Genomic DNA, 20,144 nt, shown 5'->3' on the forward strand with positions numbered 1-20,144 from the left:
AACTTACTTTTTGTACTACGTATTTACCAGACAACAGCATGAGTTTACTCACTTCCATCTAAATAGTATGAACTCCTTGCTGTGAACTGTATAAGGGTAGTGAGAAACACCGTACAAACAGTGAGATTCATAGTTAGTTTTGAAATAAATGTTTAGCTGCAGTGTACTCATTTGATTTCAAATATGGCATTGATTTGCTCTTTCCAAATCAAGTCAACCGAGTGAAAAACGGTGTTATGAAAAGCAAGTCGAGCAATCGAATGACACTCATTGACTTCAAACAATTAGTAGAGAATACTAAATTATTTAATTATCCACCTGACGTACATTTATATAACTAGTCTACAAAAGAAATGCACTGTTACCCCAGAAGACATCGGCTTTATAAGAGACTTGAAAAATAAGTTGCTGTTGAAAACTTACCAGATTTGCACAAAATTGCGCTTTTTTATACCCGCCAGCAAGAGAGCTCAAGAGCTTTACCGAATCTGAGCAAGGGTACAAAAAAGAGAAATGTTTACAAATTACGAGAACGTTTACGCATTGTGAAACGCAAACTTGACTGTTCTTAGCTAAGATTTTTCTCAACTAGAACTTAAGTTCAACTTAAGTTTAGAATGTGAAACTGGCCCTTAGTCCAAGAATCAAAAAAAATGCGCGTACGCTTGGTTTGCATCATATTTAAGTCATATGTGTCCAAAGAAGGCACCTGCTGCAAAAAACAAAGCTTGTAAAGATTCATTAAGAAAATAATTCAAAATCAGTTCTACTTACAAGATTTAGTAACAAATTTGCCGAAAGTGTAAGCGAAAGTACTTACTCTACAAGCAAATAGTACGCTATACATTGAATATATTGTGCATAGAAAAAAATTGTTGGGAAGTTAAAAAACGTAATTTTTTACACAAAAAACGTCCAAACGTCAACAGGATACAAAAACCGTCCAAATGACGTTACAAACGTCAACCTGGCAACGCTGCTCTTATGTCCCGCTGAGACGCTGCCTATCGAAATGAACGCAACAATGCTTTGCTCAATGTAAAATTTTTTAAATCTTTCGACCTAAATATTTCGAAAATGGTTTAATGGATGTTAAATCTCTAGGACAAAAGAGAAGGCACGCCCCTGTTGCGCACTTTCGCTACAATTATAACGAGTTGTCCCTTCTTGTTATCTAATATATACACTTGTAATCAGCTGATTAAGACATCAATATTTTGATCAATTTTAGTTTAAATTTTGGAAATTGAAGTATATGTTTGGACCTCCACTTGGTCTCCAACTCAAATGTTAACTGGGTAACTTCATCGTTGGACCCTAAGGTTCACTTTGTCTTGGAATACCTCTTAAACAATTCTTACCTTGTGTTGAGTTTTTGACTTTCCTTCAGCCACAATATGATTTAAGAAAACAAGGATTTTTTTCAATATAATTTTATTTTATTTATAAGAATAATTGCATCTGCTTAAGTAGCTGTTTATGGCATGACTATGGAAAATATAGTATGTGTATGAATTTGTATTTATGCTTACATGTATGTATGTATGTAATGTATATGTATACGTATGTATATCGTATTGCATTATTTGATGTGTATGCAATGCTAGTTATATCGACTTAATTGTTTTTTTTTTTTTGGTATCCTTATAATGGGTTTTTAATATTCAAAAGGATTAGTGCCTATAAAAACGTCAAGACTATTTATTACAATAACTGTTAATTTTAGTCGAAAATGAAAAAAAAACGTGCACGTGATTATTGGGGGTAATTCACATACATACACTTATTAATTGCAATAAATACGTAGCTGTAAAATTAAGATTTTTATGTAATCGGTTCCTTAATGGAACTTTTTTTTTTTTAAATTGCCTTTGATATAAAAATTCTTTGAAGGATTTGTTGCTAATTCCGAATTTAGAATGTAATTGAGTAATATTCATTTTTACGCTTGATTTGTGTTTTAGAATATATGTTATGTATGTAATATGTAATTAATTGATACTTGCTTTAAATGACGAAAAAACGTAAAAGTTCATTTAGAAACTTTATATCATAATAATACGTATTACTTTTTAGCGCTGTTTAATAAATCTTGAACAAATCTCTTTTGGCATTTTGTCCGCCAATATTTCGTAAAGATGTTTTCAAAACTACAAAAATTATGAAATGGTCGAGTTCTTTGGTTTATACTAGACTGGATAGAGGGCCTAGATTGAATATGTATGGGTTTATTGCCTTCTTTTTTTTGCCGACTTTAATTAATTAATTTTTTCATCTTAATACTATTGTAACTATGTTTACCTTATTTTTATCGTTATTTTGTTTTTTGTCGAAATACAAATTTATGTACATAATTCATAATATTTGTTTGTTTGTATAATAAAGTAATGTTCGTCTTGCCTCTAAACTGATTGAGTACAAAGGAAAGTCCTTTTTAACGCTTTTAATCCTATCGCACTCTTAGAGGATATACATTTCCACTTTTCTGTTACTCGGATCTCATAAACGCTCAAGAAATTAGTAAATTTAACTTGACATTAATTTATGAATCTATGTATAAGTACCGCATCATTTCTGAATTTTTAAACTTAAAAAATCAGGAGGTCTACATAGTGTTTGTATATTATTGGTTTCTATTTGCACGCTAAAAATAGTACATATGTACATATACCGACGACTGAGCGGAAGATCGCCCTATCTCAGCAAATGGTTGAAAATCGTCCTATTTCACCTGTCGATATATTGAGTTCTGAGATAGGGCGTCCTGCAACAAAATTCTAAAATAGTGCGTTCTTCAGTCGAAAAAAAACAATACATAGGATATGAAAGTACAAGACTTGTGTTTAAATGGCAGATACATTTTAAAACCTACTGGAGAAAACGGCCCTTACTCTTTTAAATGCCATTGAGTTTGCTCAAATATCTTTTTGTTCAGCGAGATATCGCATTTTGTGAAAAATTAGTGGTTCAAAGGGTAATGTATTTTCGAATATACAGTAATTCACAAATCTAAAGGGGAAGAGGAAGATTTCTTTTTTATGATACTTTGGCTAATTTTCTGTAAAAAACATTTATTTGCGATGCGACATAAACTCATATACAGTTGTCCACAAAATAATAGGAGTGCGATATTTTGACCAGTTTTGGCTAGTTGTCTTTTGTTTATTTAATGTTTATAATTTTTTTATAAAAGTCTAGCTGGTTATATAACAAACACCATATAAATTCAGATTTCAAACTTTGTACAAGAATTATAAAAATTTCGCAAATTTTCACCCATATTTTCAAACTTGTTAATCAGAATCTTTAGAACAAAATTGTGGTATGCAGTTTTGTAGCCCATTTCATTCTAGTACAATAAAGTGCAAGTTTCAAGCTGTAAAAAATTCCGTTGATATATGACAATATTTTTTGTTGACAGTCTCCTCCATATAAAAGAAAAATGTCGAACATACTTTGTATGAAAAAAAAGTGAAACACCTTCAACCAAAGAAATTCTCGAAAACCAACGGGGTTTTTTAGAAACTTGAAACTTACTTTTTTATACTCGAATTAAAGGGGGTACACAACTGCATACCACAATATTTTCGAAAGATTCTGATTAAAAGGTTTGCAATTTGGGTAAAAATTTGTGAAATTTTTATAATTTTTGTACAAAGTTTGAAGTTTGAATTTATATGGGGTTTGTTGTATGGCCAGCTAGACTTTCATAAAGAATAAAAAACTTAAATAAACAAAAGTCAAATAGTCTAATAGCCAAAATATCGCACTTCTATTATTTTGTGGACAACTGTAGATAAGTAAAAAACACATTTTTTGCACTTTTAGGTAAATGGGAAGAACGCAACGTATGCAGCTATTTATGAGGATACTTTCGCTAGTCAACCAATAACTGAAAAAGTTCATGAAATAAGGTACATGGTTGAGGAAGATCAGTATGTAAGCTGTAATGAAATCGCTAGACAACTAAACGTCCATTCTCGTGTCTGCAGAACTCCTTTAGTAGTGTTGATTTTTTAAAATCTCCCGCTATGGCGATTCTTTATAGATTTAAGAACAAGCTAACAAAAGAAGTTAAATTGTTCTCATAACAATCACTCACTATGCCCATAAAGTAACCAATGAACTTAGGTCCCTGCATTCATGTCAAAACACTACATTAAAACATGTACTTGTTTTATCAAGAAGGCATTCCACGCTAAGTGTTTTCGAAGAGTATGCTAAATCAAAAACAATTTAAGGGCCAAATTCACAGTGCGTAGTTAACTCAGAATCGGCAGTTAACTACAGATTTTTGTAGCTTTTTCATTCGGTTTCGTTCTGCGCTTCACAGATACTTTTTCATGGTTCGAAAGAAATAAAATAAAATTAGGAAGCGCCTGACGGAATTCGAACCCGGCACCTTCTGGAAGCTAACAAATAGCGGGCACTCCCCTGCACGCTCAGCCACTGCCGACTACGCATGTATGCTTTCAAATGTTTAGCTTGAGCAAATAAAATACAATTATTGATTTCAACAACGAACGTAAATCTATAAGAGGAGACAACACGTTATAATTGTAGAAGATGTATGATTGTATAAATTTTGCGTTCTTTGCTTTCAAATGACATCATCTTTTTCGAACGTTTTCCGGATACGAAAATCGATGATAACTGTAAGAGTTTTTGTATGCGTTTTCGGATACGGAAAATTGAACTGAACTACACTGTCGGCAAAATTTACGTTTCTTTGCTGGCTGGGTAACTGCTTAGAGTAACTAGATGTCGGCTAGAGGTATCCACGTAAAGAATAGAATATGCTGGACCTAACCACTTTAATAAATTACCTAATGCCATTAGAACGCTGGAACGTGTATCGCTTCTTAAAACCAAATTAAAAAGCTATCTTCGGGAAAGTATTGAATCGCTTCTTATGTAAAATGCTGAGTATGTAATTCTCAATTGTAAATTTCTTATTTTATTTTTTCTCCCTAAACTCCTTGTATAATCAATTGTCAGATATCCACCTTTTAGCCATGTGGCGCAGGGGAAAATTAATATGTACATTGATTTGATTTTTGGTGTGTATTTTTTTGTAAAACTAATTACTTTGAAAATATATTATTAATTTTTACCTCAAAAAAAAAGTTCAAAATAAGCCTGTAGAAATTACTAAGATTAGTTCTACAGTGGTTTTACATCGAAAATGGCAAAGGCTATCGATTAAAATGGCACTTAATTGTATTAAATAAGTTCATCTGGAAAAAAGGATTAAATTTTAGTTTAATTAGTATTTTCAACATCATACTGGTAAGCGAAAGGGCAGAAAATAGCGAATGTTTATATTGCAATTTCATTCTTGCATTTTAGAAATTTCGCACGTTTAATAATAAAGGAAATTTATTCAAAAATTTGTTTAAACCTTATCAAAAAATTACTTTACTTTGCACCGAGGATTATGAAGAAAAATCATAATATAGTATACTAGCTTACCCGTGCGAATTATTCGCATCCAATATTTTAGACGAAATAAAATAACTCAGGGCTCGAATCGTAACCTCTGTTCACGGATCGAAAACGATACGAAAGAAAATTGCGTGATACGTCAGTATACGGCAGTATAAGCAGAATGGGACAAGAGTACGTTGACGTATGTCATAATCTGAAAGATGTGTTTTTACGTGACGAATAGTACGATATCGTATGTGACTATTCGAGCCCTGGTATTTGCTTGGTGTTTGTTTTATTGCAGTCACTACAGATGTGTAATTTTAACAGAAACCTTACAAAACGTAAGTGACAAAATGATCATTCTATTCTTTTTCGATAAAAGTTTCTTGGATACACTCATATCGTTAAATCTACGAGCTCTTCAAAAGGCCACGTATAGCTCTGCCCATTCGAAAAACAGGTTCGAGTAGATACAACCCTGCCCTTTGAAGCATCTGACCTTGTGTTTTATTGATTGTCATAGTAAAGGCTACCTTTGCCGGGAACTGTTATCTTACCAATTGATTAAAAATTTGTGAAGTGGGCCACAATTTTTTCGAGGATCGAGCTGTTTTTGTGCAATTATCTGTTTATGCTTCACAACGATAAAAGAAAAATACGCGTTTCACAATTTTTCGAAATTCGAATTATTTTGGAAGTTATACAAGGTGGCGCAAAAGTAATCCTCCTATCAGAAAATGCTATAAATTTTGCGATTGGCCCCTAATATCAGTTCTGTTTTGACATTTGTGTAGTAAACACATGCGAAATACACGTTAATAAACAATGTTACGCTACACTGCTCCAGAACGCGGAATATTGCTGATATTGATATGCCACCAAGAGGAAGATGATTTTTCATCAAAAATAATCATGAGTGATGAGGCCCATTTCCATCTTAGCGGGTACGTAAATAAGCAAAATTTACGCTTCTGGGGCACTGAAAATCCGCGTGTAACCCACGAAGAGCCATTACACTCGCTCAAAGTCACTGTATGGTGTGCTGTTTTCGCTGGAGGAGTCATCGGACCTTTTTTCTTCGAAGACGTCGCGGGCCAAACGGTTACTGTGAATGGTGAGCGCTACAGAGCAATGATCAACGAGTTCTTTTTGCCGCAACTTGATGAATTGGGATTGGAAAACATGTGGTTCCAACAGGACGGTGCAACGGCACACACTGCACGTGCCACAACCGATATGCTGAAGGATGCATTTCCCGGGCGCCTAATCTCCCGTTTTGGCGATTTGCACTAGCCAGCAAGATCGCCTGATTTGACCGCTCCAGACTTCTTTTTGTGGGGCTTTTTGAAGTCGCGGGTTTATGTCAACAAGCCTCAGACTCTTGCAGCTCTTAAAGACAATATCCGTCAAGAATGTGACGACCTATCGCCGGAAGTTTTGGCCAAAGTGATGGAAAATGCCATAAAAAGGGCTCAAATGGCAATCAACTGTGGCGGCGGCCATTTACATGACATCATATTCTCGACTTGATGTAAAAAAAATTAAAAGACCAAATAAAAATAATCCACAAGAAGAATCAAAGTTTTTCATTTTTTTTTTTAAATTACATCCAAAAACATCGCAAGGTTACTTTTGCGCCACCTTGTAGCTATTAACATTTTTCGAAATTGTTTAGATTTTAATTGTTTTCTCGCGATTGGTAATACCGATTCTGCTCATATTTTAAACAGTTGAGAATGATGGTGTTTTCTTTACATTTTTATTTTTTATTTGGCCATACATTTTTTTATCCAAGTTATTAAATATTTTTTTTATATATTAGAGACATCTCAATGGCTTTAAAATCGCGTTTTGGGCTACTATTGTTGTACGTTCTATTAGCAATTATTTGCAGATGCCGCAATGCATCGAGACGAAAGTTATTCCCGCTTTTCACTTGACGCCCATTGTATTTTGTATGGAAAACGATGAAACGAGTATCTCAAGCGCGCCTGACTCGCTGTCAATCAATACTTAAGGTAAATATCTACGGCAAACGTTTCGCATGTGAGCTTCTCCCCTTTGAGGTATCATTTATTAAATTTTATAAAATATTAAAGGAGATAACAGAAAAATTCCTTTCAGAAATAAGTATATGGATTCGGTTTATCTGCCTATCATTTTCCGCTTATGTGCACTAGTTTGCTAAAATGCTGCTTCACCAAATTGGATTTTTTATGAAAAGGTCACTTTGAGCTTGCTCTTTTCAGTACCTGTTTGCATGCTAAAATACTCTCTTTTCAACTTTCACACGTAGGAAATTTTGATAGTAATTTAAAAATTTCGTTTGTTTTTACCCAACAAACACTGGAACAAAAATTTTCAAACGTTTGACAAAATCGTATTTCTCAATTTGATTTTCGGCATTGTTTATCATTTGAAACTAAACATTTTCTCAAATTTTTCTCAAACATTGTTTATCAATTTAAGAACGGTTTGAGAAACATTTGAGAACAAATTTGTTAGCATCCATTGCGTTCCATATGTGTCAACATGGCACAGATGTCGAAGTCCATCCAAGAATGATAGAATACAACATTACGCCGATGGCAGCAGAATTCGTGAGAGTAATTTTGGCGTGGGATTCTGTAACCAGTTAGCGACAAGTTTCGGATCGATATCGCACTTGTTGACGTAAAAATATTTCATATCATACGTCAACAAAAGCGATACCGATTCGAAAACTGTCGCTAACTGGTTACAGAATATTACGCTATCTGGTTACAGAATCTGCCTACAAAAATGATATCAACCGATTCAGCTGGAACAAAAATGCTTAAACAAGTAAGAGTTTCTCTGTATTATGGCCTCGAACCGACATATATACACCTTTCATTTGAATCAGTCACCCCTATTGCGAATGTCGACTGGCAGTAGATAAACGACTATTAAGCGATTTTCGATTAGCGATGCTATTGCGAGTGTCGCTTAGTCGCTCAATTAGCGACTGTGAATACTTTTTAATCGCTCATTCTTCTATTGCTGTTTTTTAGTCGTTGGAGTTTGCGTTTATAAAATTTACATAAGAAAGTGGTACTATAATGGATAAAAAGTAAGTCAATTGAACTAGAATTTGTAAAAAATTGTGAAATATACATATGCATGTATGTGTCTGAATTACAGATCAAAAATTATAAGGGGTATTCCATCGTCACGGGTGGGACATTTGTACAGCAATAATAGTTTTTCTCTTTTAAATTTAAGTATAAAGGGCTAAGCAATTCTACATTTCGATAAACCTACACCTAGTTCATTAATATACGAGTTATTACCAAATACGAAAAATATTCCAACTTGATTTTATATGGGAAAATTATGAGCTCTTTCTTCTGTCACGGGTAAGACAAAGAAAATACACTGCTTTTTGGAGCACATATATTTTACAGAAAGTCTGTGAATTTACTTAACATTTCTATCTGAATGAGATGTTTTACTATACAGAAAAGAAGCAGCAATCCTAACAAAGCACAAACCATAACAACAATTAGTTGTTTATTAATAAAAAATTCAAAATTCTCCTGTCACGGGTGGGACAACTTTTGTCACGGGTGGGACACGTACAATTTTCTTCATGAAATGGAGCTTCTAGTGAGATCCGTATCAAAGGGCTCAGGTACGATAAATTTTGGAGGCCAAATACAAGATCAACTGACCCACTTTTATCACAGTAGAGTCATTGTAAGACTCACGATATACTGCTGCCCTCAGGATCTATTTTAGGGGGCAATAGTTATACCAAACGAAAGCTAGAAGTCGCCAGACTGTTGTATTCAAATGCATTGGAGAATAGATAGAATGTTAGAGGCTGTGCACTGCGACCTTAGGTCTATTGTGCATTGGAGAATGTATTATTTGCAAACGCATGATATTTTATATGCATTTTCCAAATGCACTTCTGCTCGGTGCATTTGATTGCAATGAAATTTCGAATGTGCCTTAATGATTTTCAAATTTGTTTAGACTAGCTATGTATGTCTCGCTAACACTAACTACAGGTTAAAGATGGATATCGACTCCTGTTATCACGTCGATAGCGATGTCTAACCTGCTGTTAGTGTTAACCAGACATTTAGTAATCGGCCCTAAGAGTGGCTGGAGTTGAGTTATTTTTGGAAAACTGATTTCATGGAGAAATCAGGCTCAAATTTAGCTATTCTTTGTTAGAAAAGTTATCTGCATTAGAATACTTGTCCACAGATATATACATATATCTTTGTCACTTAAATGCTATCTATTAGATTGAATTTATAAGTTAGGCGAACTTCTACATTTTCTAGGTTGGAACTTTTGAGGTAATTGTTAGTATTGACTTTTGGATTGTTGTTAAGCAACCCTCATCATAGAATTCTCTGGCGTCTCTATGATAGTAATGTTTACCTTGTCTTTTCGAGTTAGCCACGCGAAATTTTTTTACTACATCGCTTAGCTCATCAAAAGTATTATGGTGTTTAGTCAACCTGAACATCAAAGTTTTGTGGCATTAAACATAGGTTTGAAACGTTAAACTTNACAGTTTACTGACAGAAGGAAAAAGAACTTTGTTTATTCCAAAAATATAATTAAACAAATATTTTCATAACAGGTCTATTCTGCACGTTACCGAAGATTTTGTGACTGGAAAATTGTATTACCAAAAAATGTTACCACTTCTTGTCACTTCTTGGGCACTTTCAAGATTGTAGACTTACAAATCTGTCCATTTAACATGTTCATGTACTACTTCTTGTCAAATGTAACTGGGCGACTACCTACATATGTGCACAATTTTGCTTTATTACTCAGTTGTTAAGTTTATAATTTGGTCTTATTGCTTAACGAGAAATGAAATAAAGCAAATTTGCGTTTTTTCACATTCAATTGGGAAATAAATGTATGCGAATGGAACTTAGCCCAAGTATTCCCCGATCTCAACGTATTTCACATGATAATCTTGCAATATCAGTTCTAGCATAACAGCCGAGTTTGGAATACCTTCACAAAATTCGTCCTGTGGCTCAAAATGGTGGTTTTCACCAAAAGTTGAAGCGATTTCAGCGCCTCATTTCTGTTGGTTTGATCCACGCCAAATGTCATAGAAAATCATCGCACGAAAATGTTCACGATTTAATTCTATTTATCTTTTTCTTACCAAGATGAATGTTTCAGGGTTTTGTAAAAACACTCAGAGCTATCACAGAATCCGATTTTTCGGGAATTCTACGAAAATGCGATCATTAAATCCGAATTGCTACGAACGTAGCGTATACTTTGAATNATTCAATTGGGAAATAAATGTATGCGAAAGGAACTTAGCCCAAGCATTCCCCGATCTCAACGTATTTCACATGAAAATCTTGCAATATCAGTTCTAGCATAACAGCCGAGTTTGGAAACCTTCACAAAATTCGTCCTGTGGCTCAAAATGGTGGTTTTCACCAAAAATTGAAGCGATTTCAGCGCCTCATTGCTGTTGGTTTGATCCACGCCAAACGTCATAGAAAATCATCGCACGAAAATGTTCACGATTTAATTCTATTTATCTTTTTCTTACCAAGATGAATGTTTCAAGGTTTTGTAAAAACACTCAGAGCTATCACAGAATCCGATTTTTCGGGAATTCTACGAAAATGCGATCATTAAATCCGAATTGCTACGAACGTAGCGTATACTTTGAATACACACGATCGTAGCGATTCGGACAGTGAACGCATTTTCGTAGATTTCACAATAAATCGGACTACGATGGATTATGTGATAGTCACCACTAATAGCACACGTATGACAAAACTTTCTGAATACGTTTAGCCGCTGTATTTAATTCGCAGCATTATGTCCATATCGTTGTAAAGCACATCGTTTAATCATCTGCGGATTTCACAGAATCTTTCTCGCGAATATTTCAAGAGCCGCTTCATCAGATAATTTAATTTTCCATGCCTCGGCGCTATACACCAGTACTTAACTTTTCAAGTGCCTACTCAGTCCAAAGTAGCACTTGTTATCAAGAGTAATTCTCCGTTGAATTTCAAGGTTGACATTAGTAATGGTGTTAATGCTGGTTCCCAAATAAACGAATTTGCCTCCTTTTTCAAACTTGCAACTATCAACGTTGACGTCGGTGCCAAGACGCTTAAGCCCTGACTGTTTGTGTGATGACAGCAGATACTTCGTTTCGCCCTCGTTCACCACCAGACCCATTCGCTTTGCTTCTCTATCTAATCCCGAGAAGGCAGAAAAGACGTAGCCCTTGTTTTTAACGATTATGTTGATGTCATCGCCAGCAGTTGTGCGCTCTTGGAAAGAATTCGGCCTGAGCGGTTCAGTTCTGCGGCTCTTAGGTCGTCACTTGTCTGAAACCTTCCTTGGTATCAAACGGCTCAGAGAGGTTCTTCCCAATTCTGGTTGTATTGATCAACGTCATTTTATATTCTCTTGTATTGGTTTCGCGGGGATACCAAATTCAGACATCGCAACATAACCAACTTATTCTCGTGCTCTCGAAAGCGACAAATAGACGGCGCGTATCGATCTCATTCCCGCGAGTCTTTTCCAATATTTGGTGTATTGTGAATACCTGGTCTGCGTCTGGCTTTCGCACAATACGCTCCATAAGACCTGGTAACCTACGATTAGCTTTGAATGATGATCCCGCGGTAGTTGGCGCCTATGGCGGGGTCGGCTTAATTGTTCATTTTCAGGCGTTTTTCTTGTCGGCCAGCATTTTAAGCTTTTCGCACTTACAAATTTCCGGCTTTTCTTCTCGCTTCACTCTTCAGATAACTATAAGGGTTCCACATAGCTCGCATTGTGCCCGGTCGTATCGTGGGCCTGTAGGCGGCATATTTTTTCTCTGCACCTTATCGTTTTCCGATCTGGAGACAACCACGTAGTTTGATGGATCTTTTTATGCATGAACCTAGTACTGCATACTTAATGTGACCAACCGTACTTCTTTCGGAAGTACAGTACTTCTTTTTTCGCTCTTGTACTTCGTACTTCGAAGTACAGTCCAATGTACTTTTTTGCGATATTTTATACTTCAGAAGGGAGATTCTGTAACCAGTTAGCGACAATTCTAGGATCGCTATCGCGCTTTGCTAAAAACGCTAGAGAGACTGATAGAGCTGAACATAAGAAGCGCGATTCCTCATGACCGTCTTTCAAGAGCTCAATATGCTTATTGCAAGAAAAGGTCGGAGAATAAAAAAGGAAACGAAGACGTTTCTCTGCTGCAGCAAATGTTTTTATAGGGCACTTTAAAACAGGTTACCTCTCAGGGGCTAGTGATGGAGTTCTTACAGGCCATTCTGCGATTGGTATTCATGTGGTGGGACTAGGAATTTCAACTGATGGTTTCGTATCAGCTGGCAAGAGGAAGATGAAGCGGAATCATCTCCACACTTTCTTTTTGGCTGTCCAACCATCGCGAAATTAACCGCATTCGAAATTTCGTAATCGGCTCGCGGCTTTAACTTAACCCAACCTTAGCTGTACTTCATTGAGCTAAGAAATACTTGGTCACATTATGCTTACTACCATTTTTCGGATGCCGGGGAAGCCGATCAGCCCCAGTCCGTTATCGGACGTTTTGTCGTGGAGGCTGAATTTGCCTACAGTTTCGCCAAAGACCCCTTCCTTAACCACCTATTCCAGCACTTAAGTAGGATATAGATGAATTAAGCCTTGTATTCGATAGCGGAGCTTTTTTGGGGTATGAATGACAAAAACTATTGCCATAGATAGAAATGGGATAAATTAATTACTTAAAAACAATTAAGGCGTTAATTTAATTACGTTTCATTAGTAGCATAGCATTTGAAATTAATTCTACGAAAAAACCCGTTAACATGCTCTGTTCATCAACTACGTCCATTTTTGCACGATTGGCACCCCCTCGTCAGAACTAAATTTCGTCAAAATACGCATCCTAGTAACCGGAGCCTTATTATTAGAGATGCGATGTTATTTAGCTTTTAGTTTTTTTTTTTTTGTGAGACTAAAATATTTTGTAATCGCGATAGAAATACGATTGTATTTTCTGTTATATGTTTGTCGAAGTACTTCTTGGAATACATATGTAGATACGTTGGTTTGTAATATAATAGTTGACTTTTCCTGTAATACTAATAATGAGTTATAAGTATGTATGTATGTGTATGAAAGTATGCAATGTATCAAGTTTATATGTATATGCTGACTATAATTTTATTGAGAATCTTATAACTAAACTTTTTTGCAGCTCTTTATTTCCTTAATAATCTTAACTATAGAGTTCGTTATTCCTTCGACAATTCTTTTGGTTATCTTTTGATTTTTATTTTTATGAGAATTGCTTATGGTTCTGCCACTACAATGGCGAATGCCTTTGTGTTTAAGAATGTATGAGTTACCTACAGTACAACTTTAGTAATTTTCCAACTGCCTGGTTTGTTTCATGTAATAATGCGAAGATAACATGAAGGAATGACCAAAAAAATTGTATTTGTATTTGTTTTCATTGATAAGCGCAACTTAGCTTTTACTTTTTTACTCAATTACATTTCGTCCATCTATTTATTTTATTTTATGATTTTTTTAATCAATTCTTCATTGCATTGTTGATTGATGAAGGATTCTTTTTGAAATTCTAAAATAAGTATTTGCTTTTGTTTACAAGTACTTTGATTTTAATCTTGCAAAAACATCACCCTTGCCTAGGATATCATCACGCATTATATGTATGTATGTATAAGCTTAACTGGTCTCTACATTTGACTAACCTGATATATGTATGTATGTGTTATTGCATTGAATGCGCTCTGCATTTGTCAAGACTGCAGCTATCACCATTGCCGTCTGTCGCACATCTCAAACACTACTCTTCGATACGAACTCGCGCAAGATGTCGCAGGCCATTTCGATGTTGTTTCGTGAGATGCCCAGCGCTGTGATCGCATTCTCCTTCGAATATCCCTCATTCATGAGACGTGCAATGTACTCCAGATTGATATTTTCATATGGAACATTACATTCCTTTTGATTGATCGTCACATTCTCGTACAGCAGAGGCTGTTGCTGTATTTGTTGTGTTGATTGTAAGGTTTGCTGTTGATTTCGGTGCGAGCCCACAGCCGCTGATGTCGTCGATGGTCCTCCGGTTGGTGCTGACGCCGCTGGCTGTGTTGATGAAGTAGCATTGCAGAGCTGAGTATAGTGCGGAGTACCCGACATGGAGGTTATACATGTTGTTGGTGGCAACTTTACCGTTGTTGGTTCCAAAATTCGAGCTGCTGCCGCCAGACGTGCTTCCAGTGGCCGTGTATCAATTACACCCGTAATGGTCTCTGCTGGTCCTACTATGTCGTCGTCCAGTATCGAACGCGTGGGCGAAGTAGCTGATGCCGAGCCTGGTGTCGACTGCAATGAGATTGAGGCCGCAGATGTTGCTACAGTCGTAGTGGCGATTTGTTGCGTGCGTAAATCGTCGACGACGCTATCAACTAGCATTAGATTGCCGTGCGGTGGTATCGGCGGTGCCGTTGTCTGCGGTGGCATGGCAGCTCCTTCAGTGTTCGCCGCTAAACTTTCTGAGGGAGTTGCAGTTCCAGCTGACATCTGGCCTCTGTGCTTGACCACTGTCGCACTTGCAGCAGCTGCAACTGGCGTCACAGCAGCACTAGCGCCGACCATACTTGTGGCGCTATTTTCAACACCAGGTGACGACTTTCGTGGCGGCAGGGGTGGAGCACCAGAGATGCCGGCGTTCACGGATCCGCTGACGGCTTGACGTGATCCCGCTGATTGCTGTTGTGTTTGCGGCAGCAAGGGTTCTTGCAGGCCTTGCAATATAGCATACGATGAGTTGTCGTTGTGTTCGGATTTGCTCGTTGCCATTCTTGTAACATAGTTGCTGGTGGAATTGCCACAATTCGGGGCGGCAGCGGCACCCATTTGAGGCGCACTCATGCGATTGGTTGACTTTTGAGCAGCGCTTACGGTGTTGCCAGCTCCGCCGCCATTGAGCGCCTGTATCGACGGTGCCGTGGGTGCGGGCTGTGGTGAAAGTACTGCGTTAGCTATGGCCGATGCGCTGGCAGCGATGATGTAGTTGCTGCTACCGCCTGAGTTGGCTAATGTGAGACTAGGCACGTGGCCGGCATACAAATCATTCTGCACAGCAAGCAAGCTGGGCGTAGTGCTCCTACGAGAGAAACGCGGAGAGGTGTGTGGACTATGCTTGTCCGTGGCGGGTGTGGTGGTGGTCATACTGTTGCTCAATGCGTGAAGCGACGATGTGGCTATGTTGAACTCCGCGCCGTCCTACATTCGAAACGATATGAAGGAGCAGGGCAGACACCAACGAAGACAGGAAGGTAATAAAATATTGAGAAAGAAATAAGGCGTTGCATTCAGTATAAATGTAAATGTTTTTTTTTTGTTTTTTGTTTTTTTTTTGCAAAACCGCATTTGTTTCAATTTTTTGGCACTGAAACTTGAGGGGAGACTGCGACGCATGCTGGGAACACCGATTGGAACATAACAACAAGTACAACGTAAAATAACAACGATTAAACGAGAAAACGGGCAAAGTACGAGCAGGCGGTAGACATTCCAAAATTAACGAAAAGCCATTATAAAAATATAAGAATATACTATATGTATAACAAACGAAGAGCTAAGCAACATGCCACATAAAATCAGCGAAAATATCACTAGTAAAGGGTGGAACAAAAAAGGGTAAATAAAATATTCACAGCATCATTGCATATTGACCAGTTCTAAATATGTATAGCAGCACAATAATGACAGTATTAAATAGGAGTTTCCATCACACCTTGTCAAGTTTGGTTTGAAGACAAACCGCTTTCGACATTGTGCCTGAAGACGGCACATTTCGTTTTTATTTATAGTGTTTTTTCCTAATATTGTTGGTTAAAAATTTGCAAGCGCATACATACAGTCAGTCAATAAAGTTTAGGTACAGCGATTTTTTTTACAATACGGACAACTATTTTTTAAATATTTTATTTTTCTCTAATTTTTTATAAAAGTATCGTTAATTCTACAATAAAAAAAAAAAAAAATCAGAGTTCTAAACCTTGTGTAAAATTAAAGAAAATTCTGTAAAATTGCATTCAAATATTGCACTTTTTATTTACACTCTTTAGAAAAAAGTTGAGTTTTCAGTTTTTAGCGCATAAAATGTATAAAATTTGGATGTAAATTTGCCGAATTTTCTTTACTTTTGCATAAGGTTTGGAACTCTGATTTTTTCGGTTTTTGCTTTTATAAAAAATTAGGGAGAAGTAAAATATTTAAAAAATAGTGGCCGGTATTGCACTTTCTGCAATGCGCTTTTAAGGTCCTCTGCATAGATGAAAAGCATTTGTATGGCGAAAAGCATATACTGAGTTTGGGCAAAAAAAAAAAATATACACGAAGGCAGTTAAGGCCCGTCTACATACAGCTTTGGTCTTGCGGTGGCGTGGCTTCAACAGCTGTCCACATAGCCAAAATTTGGCAACGATAATGCCAACACAAAGCAGAAAGATGGCCAACTCTCAACTTTTCGCGTGCGTCGTTCGTCAGCTGTTGCAAATAAATAAAATTATGTGAAATATTTTTCCTTTTTAATCAAACGCGGGCAAGAGATATCTATTTCATGCAATTATTGATATGAAATATTAGATTATCTGTAGCTACTTAGTATGATTATTTAGTGGTCAAAGTATTCGCTGCGAAGCGTTCATTGTAGCAAGCACTGGCCAACGCAACACCAAAGTTGTTTGTGGACGAGCCATAAGTATAAATGGAGTTTTGTTTTGGTTTGGAGCTGCATGCGAAGTGCAGAGGTTGGAAAGTTACTTTTTCCCAAAAGGACGGGCCAAGTTTAACTATCTTAATAATATTTTAAAGGAGAATGTTAAGAAAAGTTTTTTATTCTATCAAGACAACAATCTAAACACACCTCAATTGTAGAAAAGCTTTGGCTGATTCGCAACTGCTCCAACAACCATCGTTCGTAAAAGCTTTAGGGCCGGTTACTCAATGTCTGATTACCACTAACTACAGGTTAAACATCGTTAGCAACGTAACCGACTGCCTGTTATATGTTAGGAGGCCATCTCATCGATAACGATGTTTAACCTGCAGTTAGGACCGGTTTTTCAATGTCTGATTAGCACTAATCGGAGGTAGAAGTTCCGGTTAAATACAACGATTGATTTATCGACCACATGTTATATCGATAAAGCAGTCTTTGTATTTAACCGGAGCTTCTACCTCCGATTAGTGCTAGTCAGACATTGAAAAACCGGCCCTAAAACGCTTTTAAACGTGTATCATGTTGAATTAAATATTCTTTATTTAATGAGAGATGTAAAGTAGGGCTGCTTGTGATCTAAACAAATGCTCAACTGACGAACCCGCTTTCGCAATCCTTTTTTCTCAAACCCAGTTACAAATACAACGTCGCGCTCTTGCGTGATCTTGTATTGTCGGTTCACGAGTTTTAACCAGACATTAGGTCCACTTCTTACCTTTTCTGACTAAAATCTAACGTGTCAAAATGCACGAGCATAAGCAAAATGCGCTCACTAGAAGAGAATAACAGGAAAAAGTAAAGGAACACAAAAAACCAAATTTTTAGTCCAAAGAATGGCAACAACAAAACTTATGTCAAATAATAGCCCAGTTATGCATAAGAGTTGCATGAGAGTTGTCACATAAGAATCTGTCATAAGAAGAGGTTTTGCGTGTAAGCGGTTACCCAACGCATAGCACTTAACATGTAGAATTCTGTTGAGTTTTGACTTTTACGTAAAAATGGTATAGCAGTGCAAGTATGCCCAACTGGGCTCTAAGAATAGAAATGTATGTACAAAACACATTCACACAAGCACAGGCACAATAAACACTTACTATATCAATTATTTTTTGCCCCCTTCCATTTTTAATTCACTCTTTTTAGTTTTTAGATTATTNTTGATCCGGATCAACGCTGCCGTCTGTTTAGGCTTTTATGCCCTGTCCAAATCGGATGTTCCAACCGCTCAGATTTGACGCCGCGTTATTTCATACAAAATGTATTTGAGTTTACTTATTTAAGTAGGTAATTTAGGCCAATATCAGTTTAGATGAATAAATCGAATATGGCACAGGTTTTAAAATTTATCTGCCCTTCAAACACATTTTTTTCAGAAACAAATTTGTGTTTAAAGGGCAGATAAATTTTAAAACCCACTTGAGGAACCGGCTCTTAAGAATGTATTCAGTAAAAACTTGCAACTTTCCAAAAGAATTAACTACCTCACATGAAAACTGGATTTTACGATAAACTGTTAATTTGCAGTAATTATATTTACACTCGCGCCTTAAAATGACTACCATTATGAGAATTTTCAAGTTGAAATTAACGAGACAAAATGTCTACACATTCCCTTTCTCATGTTACCTTAGGAAATTGCTTATGAAAAGCTTTGGTAACCATTCATCTTACATTTTCCGTTTCTTGATTTGGAGAATAAATCAGTGAGCTGTTCGTAATAATTACATTTTTTCCGAAATTTTTTCATATTGTTCGTTCGCGTGCTTTGAACATTCTTTATCTTTGAGAGAAAGTCGTAGTACTTTATTCTCCAGCAATTTGCTGAAGGATAGTGATTACTGAAAAACTAGGCGATTGGATCCGATATTAAAAAATTTGTATTTATAAACTTTGCATTGGCCCCGGTCTCTAATCTTCGCTTCTGAATTGATAAGCGTAGTAGGTTTTGTGGATGGACGTTTATGTATGTAAGGTTAGTTAAGCTTGGCTATGATCTTAATGGACCCCTCACATTGAAGAAAGTGGATTGTGGAATGTCTGAGTTATAGAAAATTAAGAAAATTAATTCGTGTAAAAAAATGTGGGTTGCACATATGATTTATCATAAAAAATTAATACACCTGCTTTCGTTTATGGATTCATTATTACATCTCTGTAAGAAAAAGTTGCAATCATAACCGCAGTGGTGCACAAACATTTTAAATATCACCTTCGATGTGAATTTTCAGCAAGGTTGTGCCAGTGTAGCAAATGCAAGCTTTGCAAATTCCCATCAGTGTTGCTGTTATTATGTGCCTTTAAAATGCGTGTGAAAAAGTAAAGTCGGAATTTTTATGCTCTCACCCCCTGGGATTATTCTATACCGAAGAAAATATTCCCAATTTTTTTTTATTTTGAAATCAAAAAATATTTAGAGGTCGCTCAAAGCGCCCAAAGGTTTCCAGGTATTTTATATGGGGAAAAAACAATTTTTCGTAGAAATGGTATAGAATTCTTAAAAACCACTATTTTTCTATCGGAAACCCCTGTTTATCTGCAGAAGGTTCCAATAATAATAATAAGCAATTGTTTATTTAACCGTTTTTTCATTGCAACTATAATTTATAGATCCGTCAAAAACCCACAAAAACTCCGAAAAATGCGAGGAGGAGACCAATAAAAAAACGTTAGTATTAAAAAATGGTTAAATAAACAATTGAGTATTATAATTGGGAATCTCCTGCAGACAAACAGGGTTTTCCGATAGAAAAATAATGAGTTTTAAAAATTCTATACCAAGGGTACTTTTTTCGATATAGAACAATCCTAGGGGGTGAGAGCATTCTAATTCCGATTTTACTGTTTTTGGACCACCCTAGTGTACATAAGTATGTATTCAATAACAGCTGTA

At 36.3% G+C, this 20,144-nt stretch overlaps 1 protein-coding gene across 1 annotated transcript; it reads right to left on the reverse strand.

Moving 5' to 3' along the window:
• Positions 1-13,396: 13,396 nt before the first annotated feature.
• LOC108376206 (probable GPI-anchored adhesin-like protein PGA18) lies at positions 13,397-16,394 on the reverse strand. The gene has a single exon (XM_017632399.1). The coding sequence runs from the start codon at positions 15,691-15,693 to the stop codon at positions 14,296-14,298; it is 1,398 nt and encodes a 465-aa protein (XP_017487888.1). The 5' UTR covers positions 15,694-16,394; the 3' UTR covers positions 13,397-14,295.
• Between the last annotated feature and the right edge of the window lie 3,750 nt (positions 16,395-20,144).

The sequence above is a fragment of the Rhagoletis zephyria genome, unplaced genomic scaffold (assembly GCF_001687245.7).
Source record: "Rhagoletis zephyria isolate East Lansing unplaced genomic scaffold, Rhagoletis_zephyria_1.1 Rzeph_scaffold_10059, whole genome shotgun sequence".
Lineage (NCBI taxonomy): Eukaryota > Metazoa > Arthropoda > Insecta > Diptera > Tephritidae > Rhagoletis > Rhagoletis zephyria.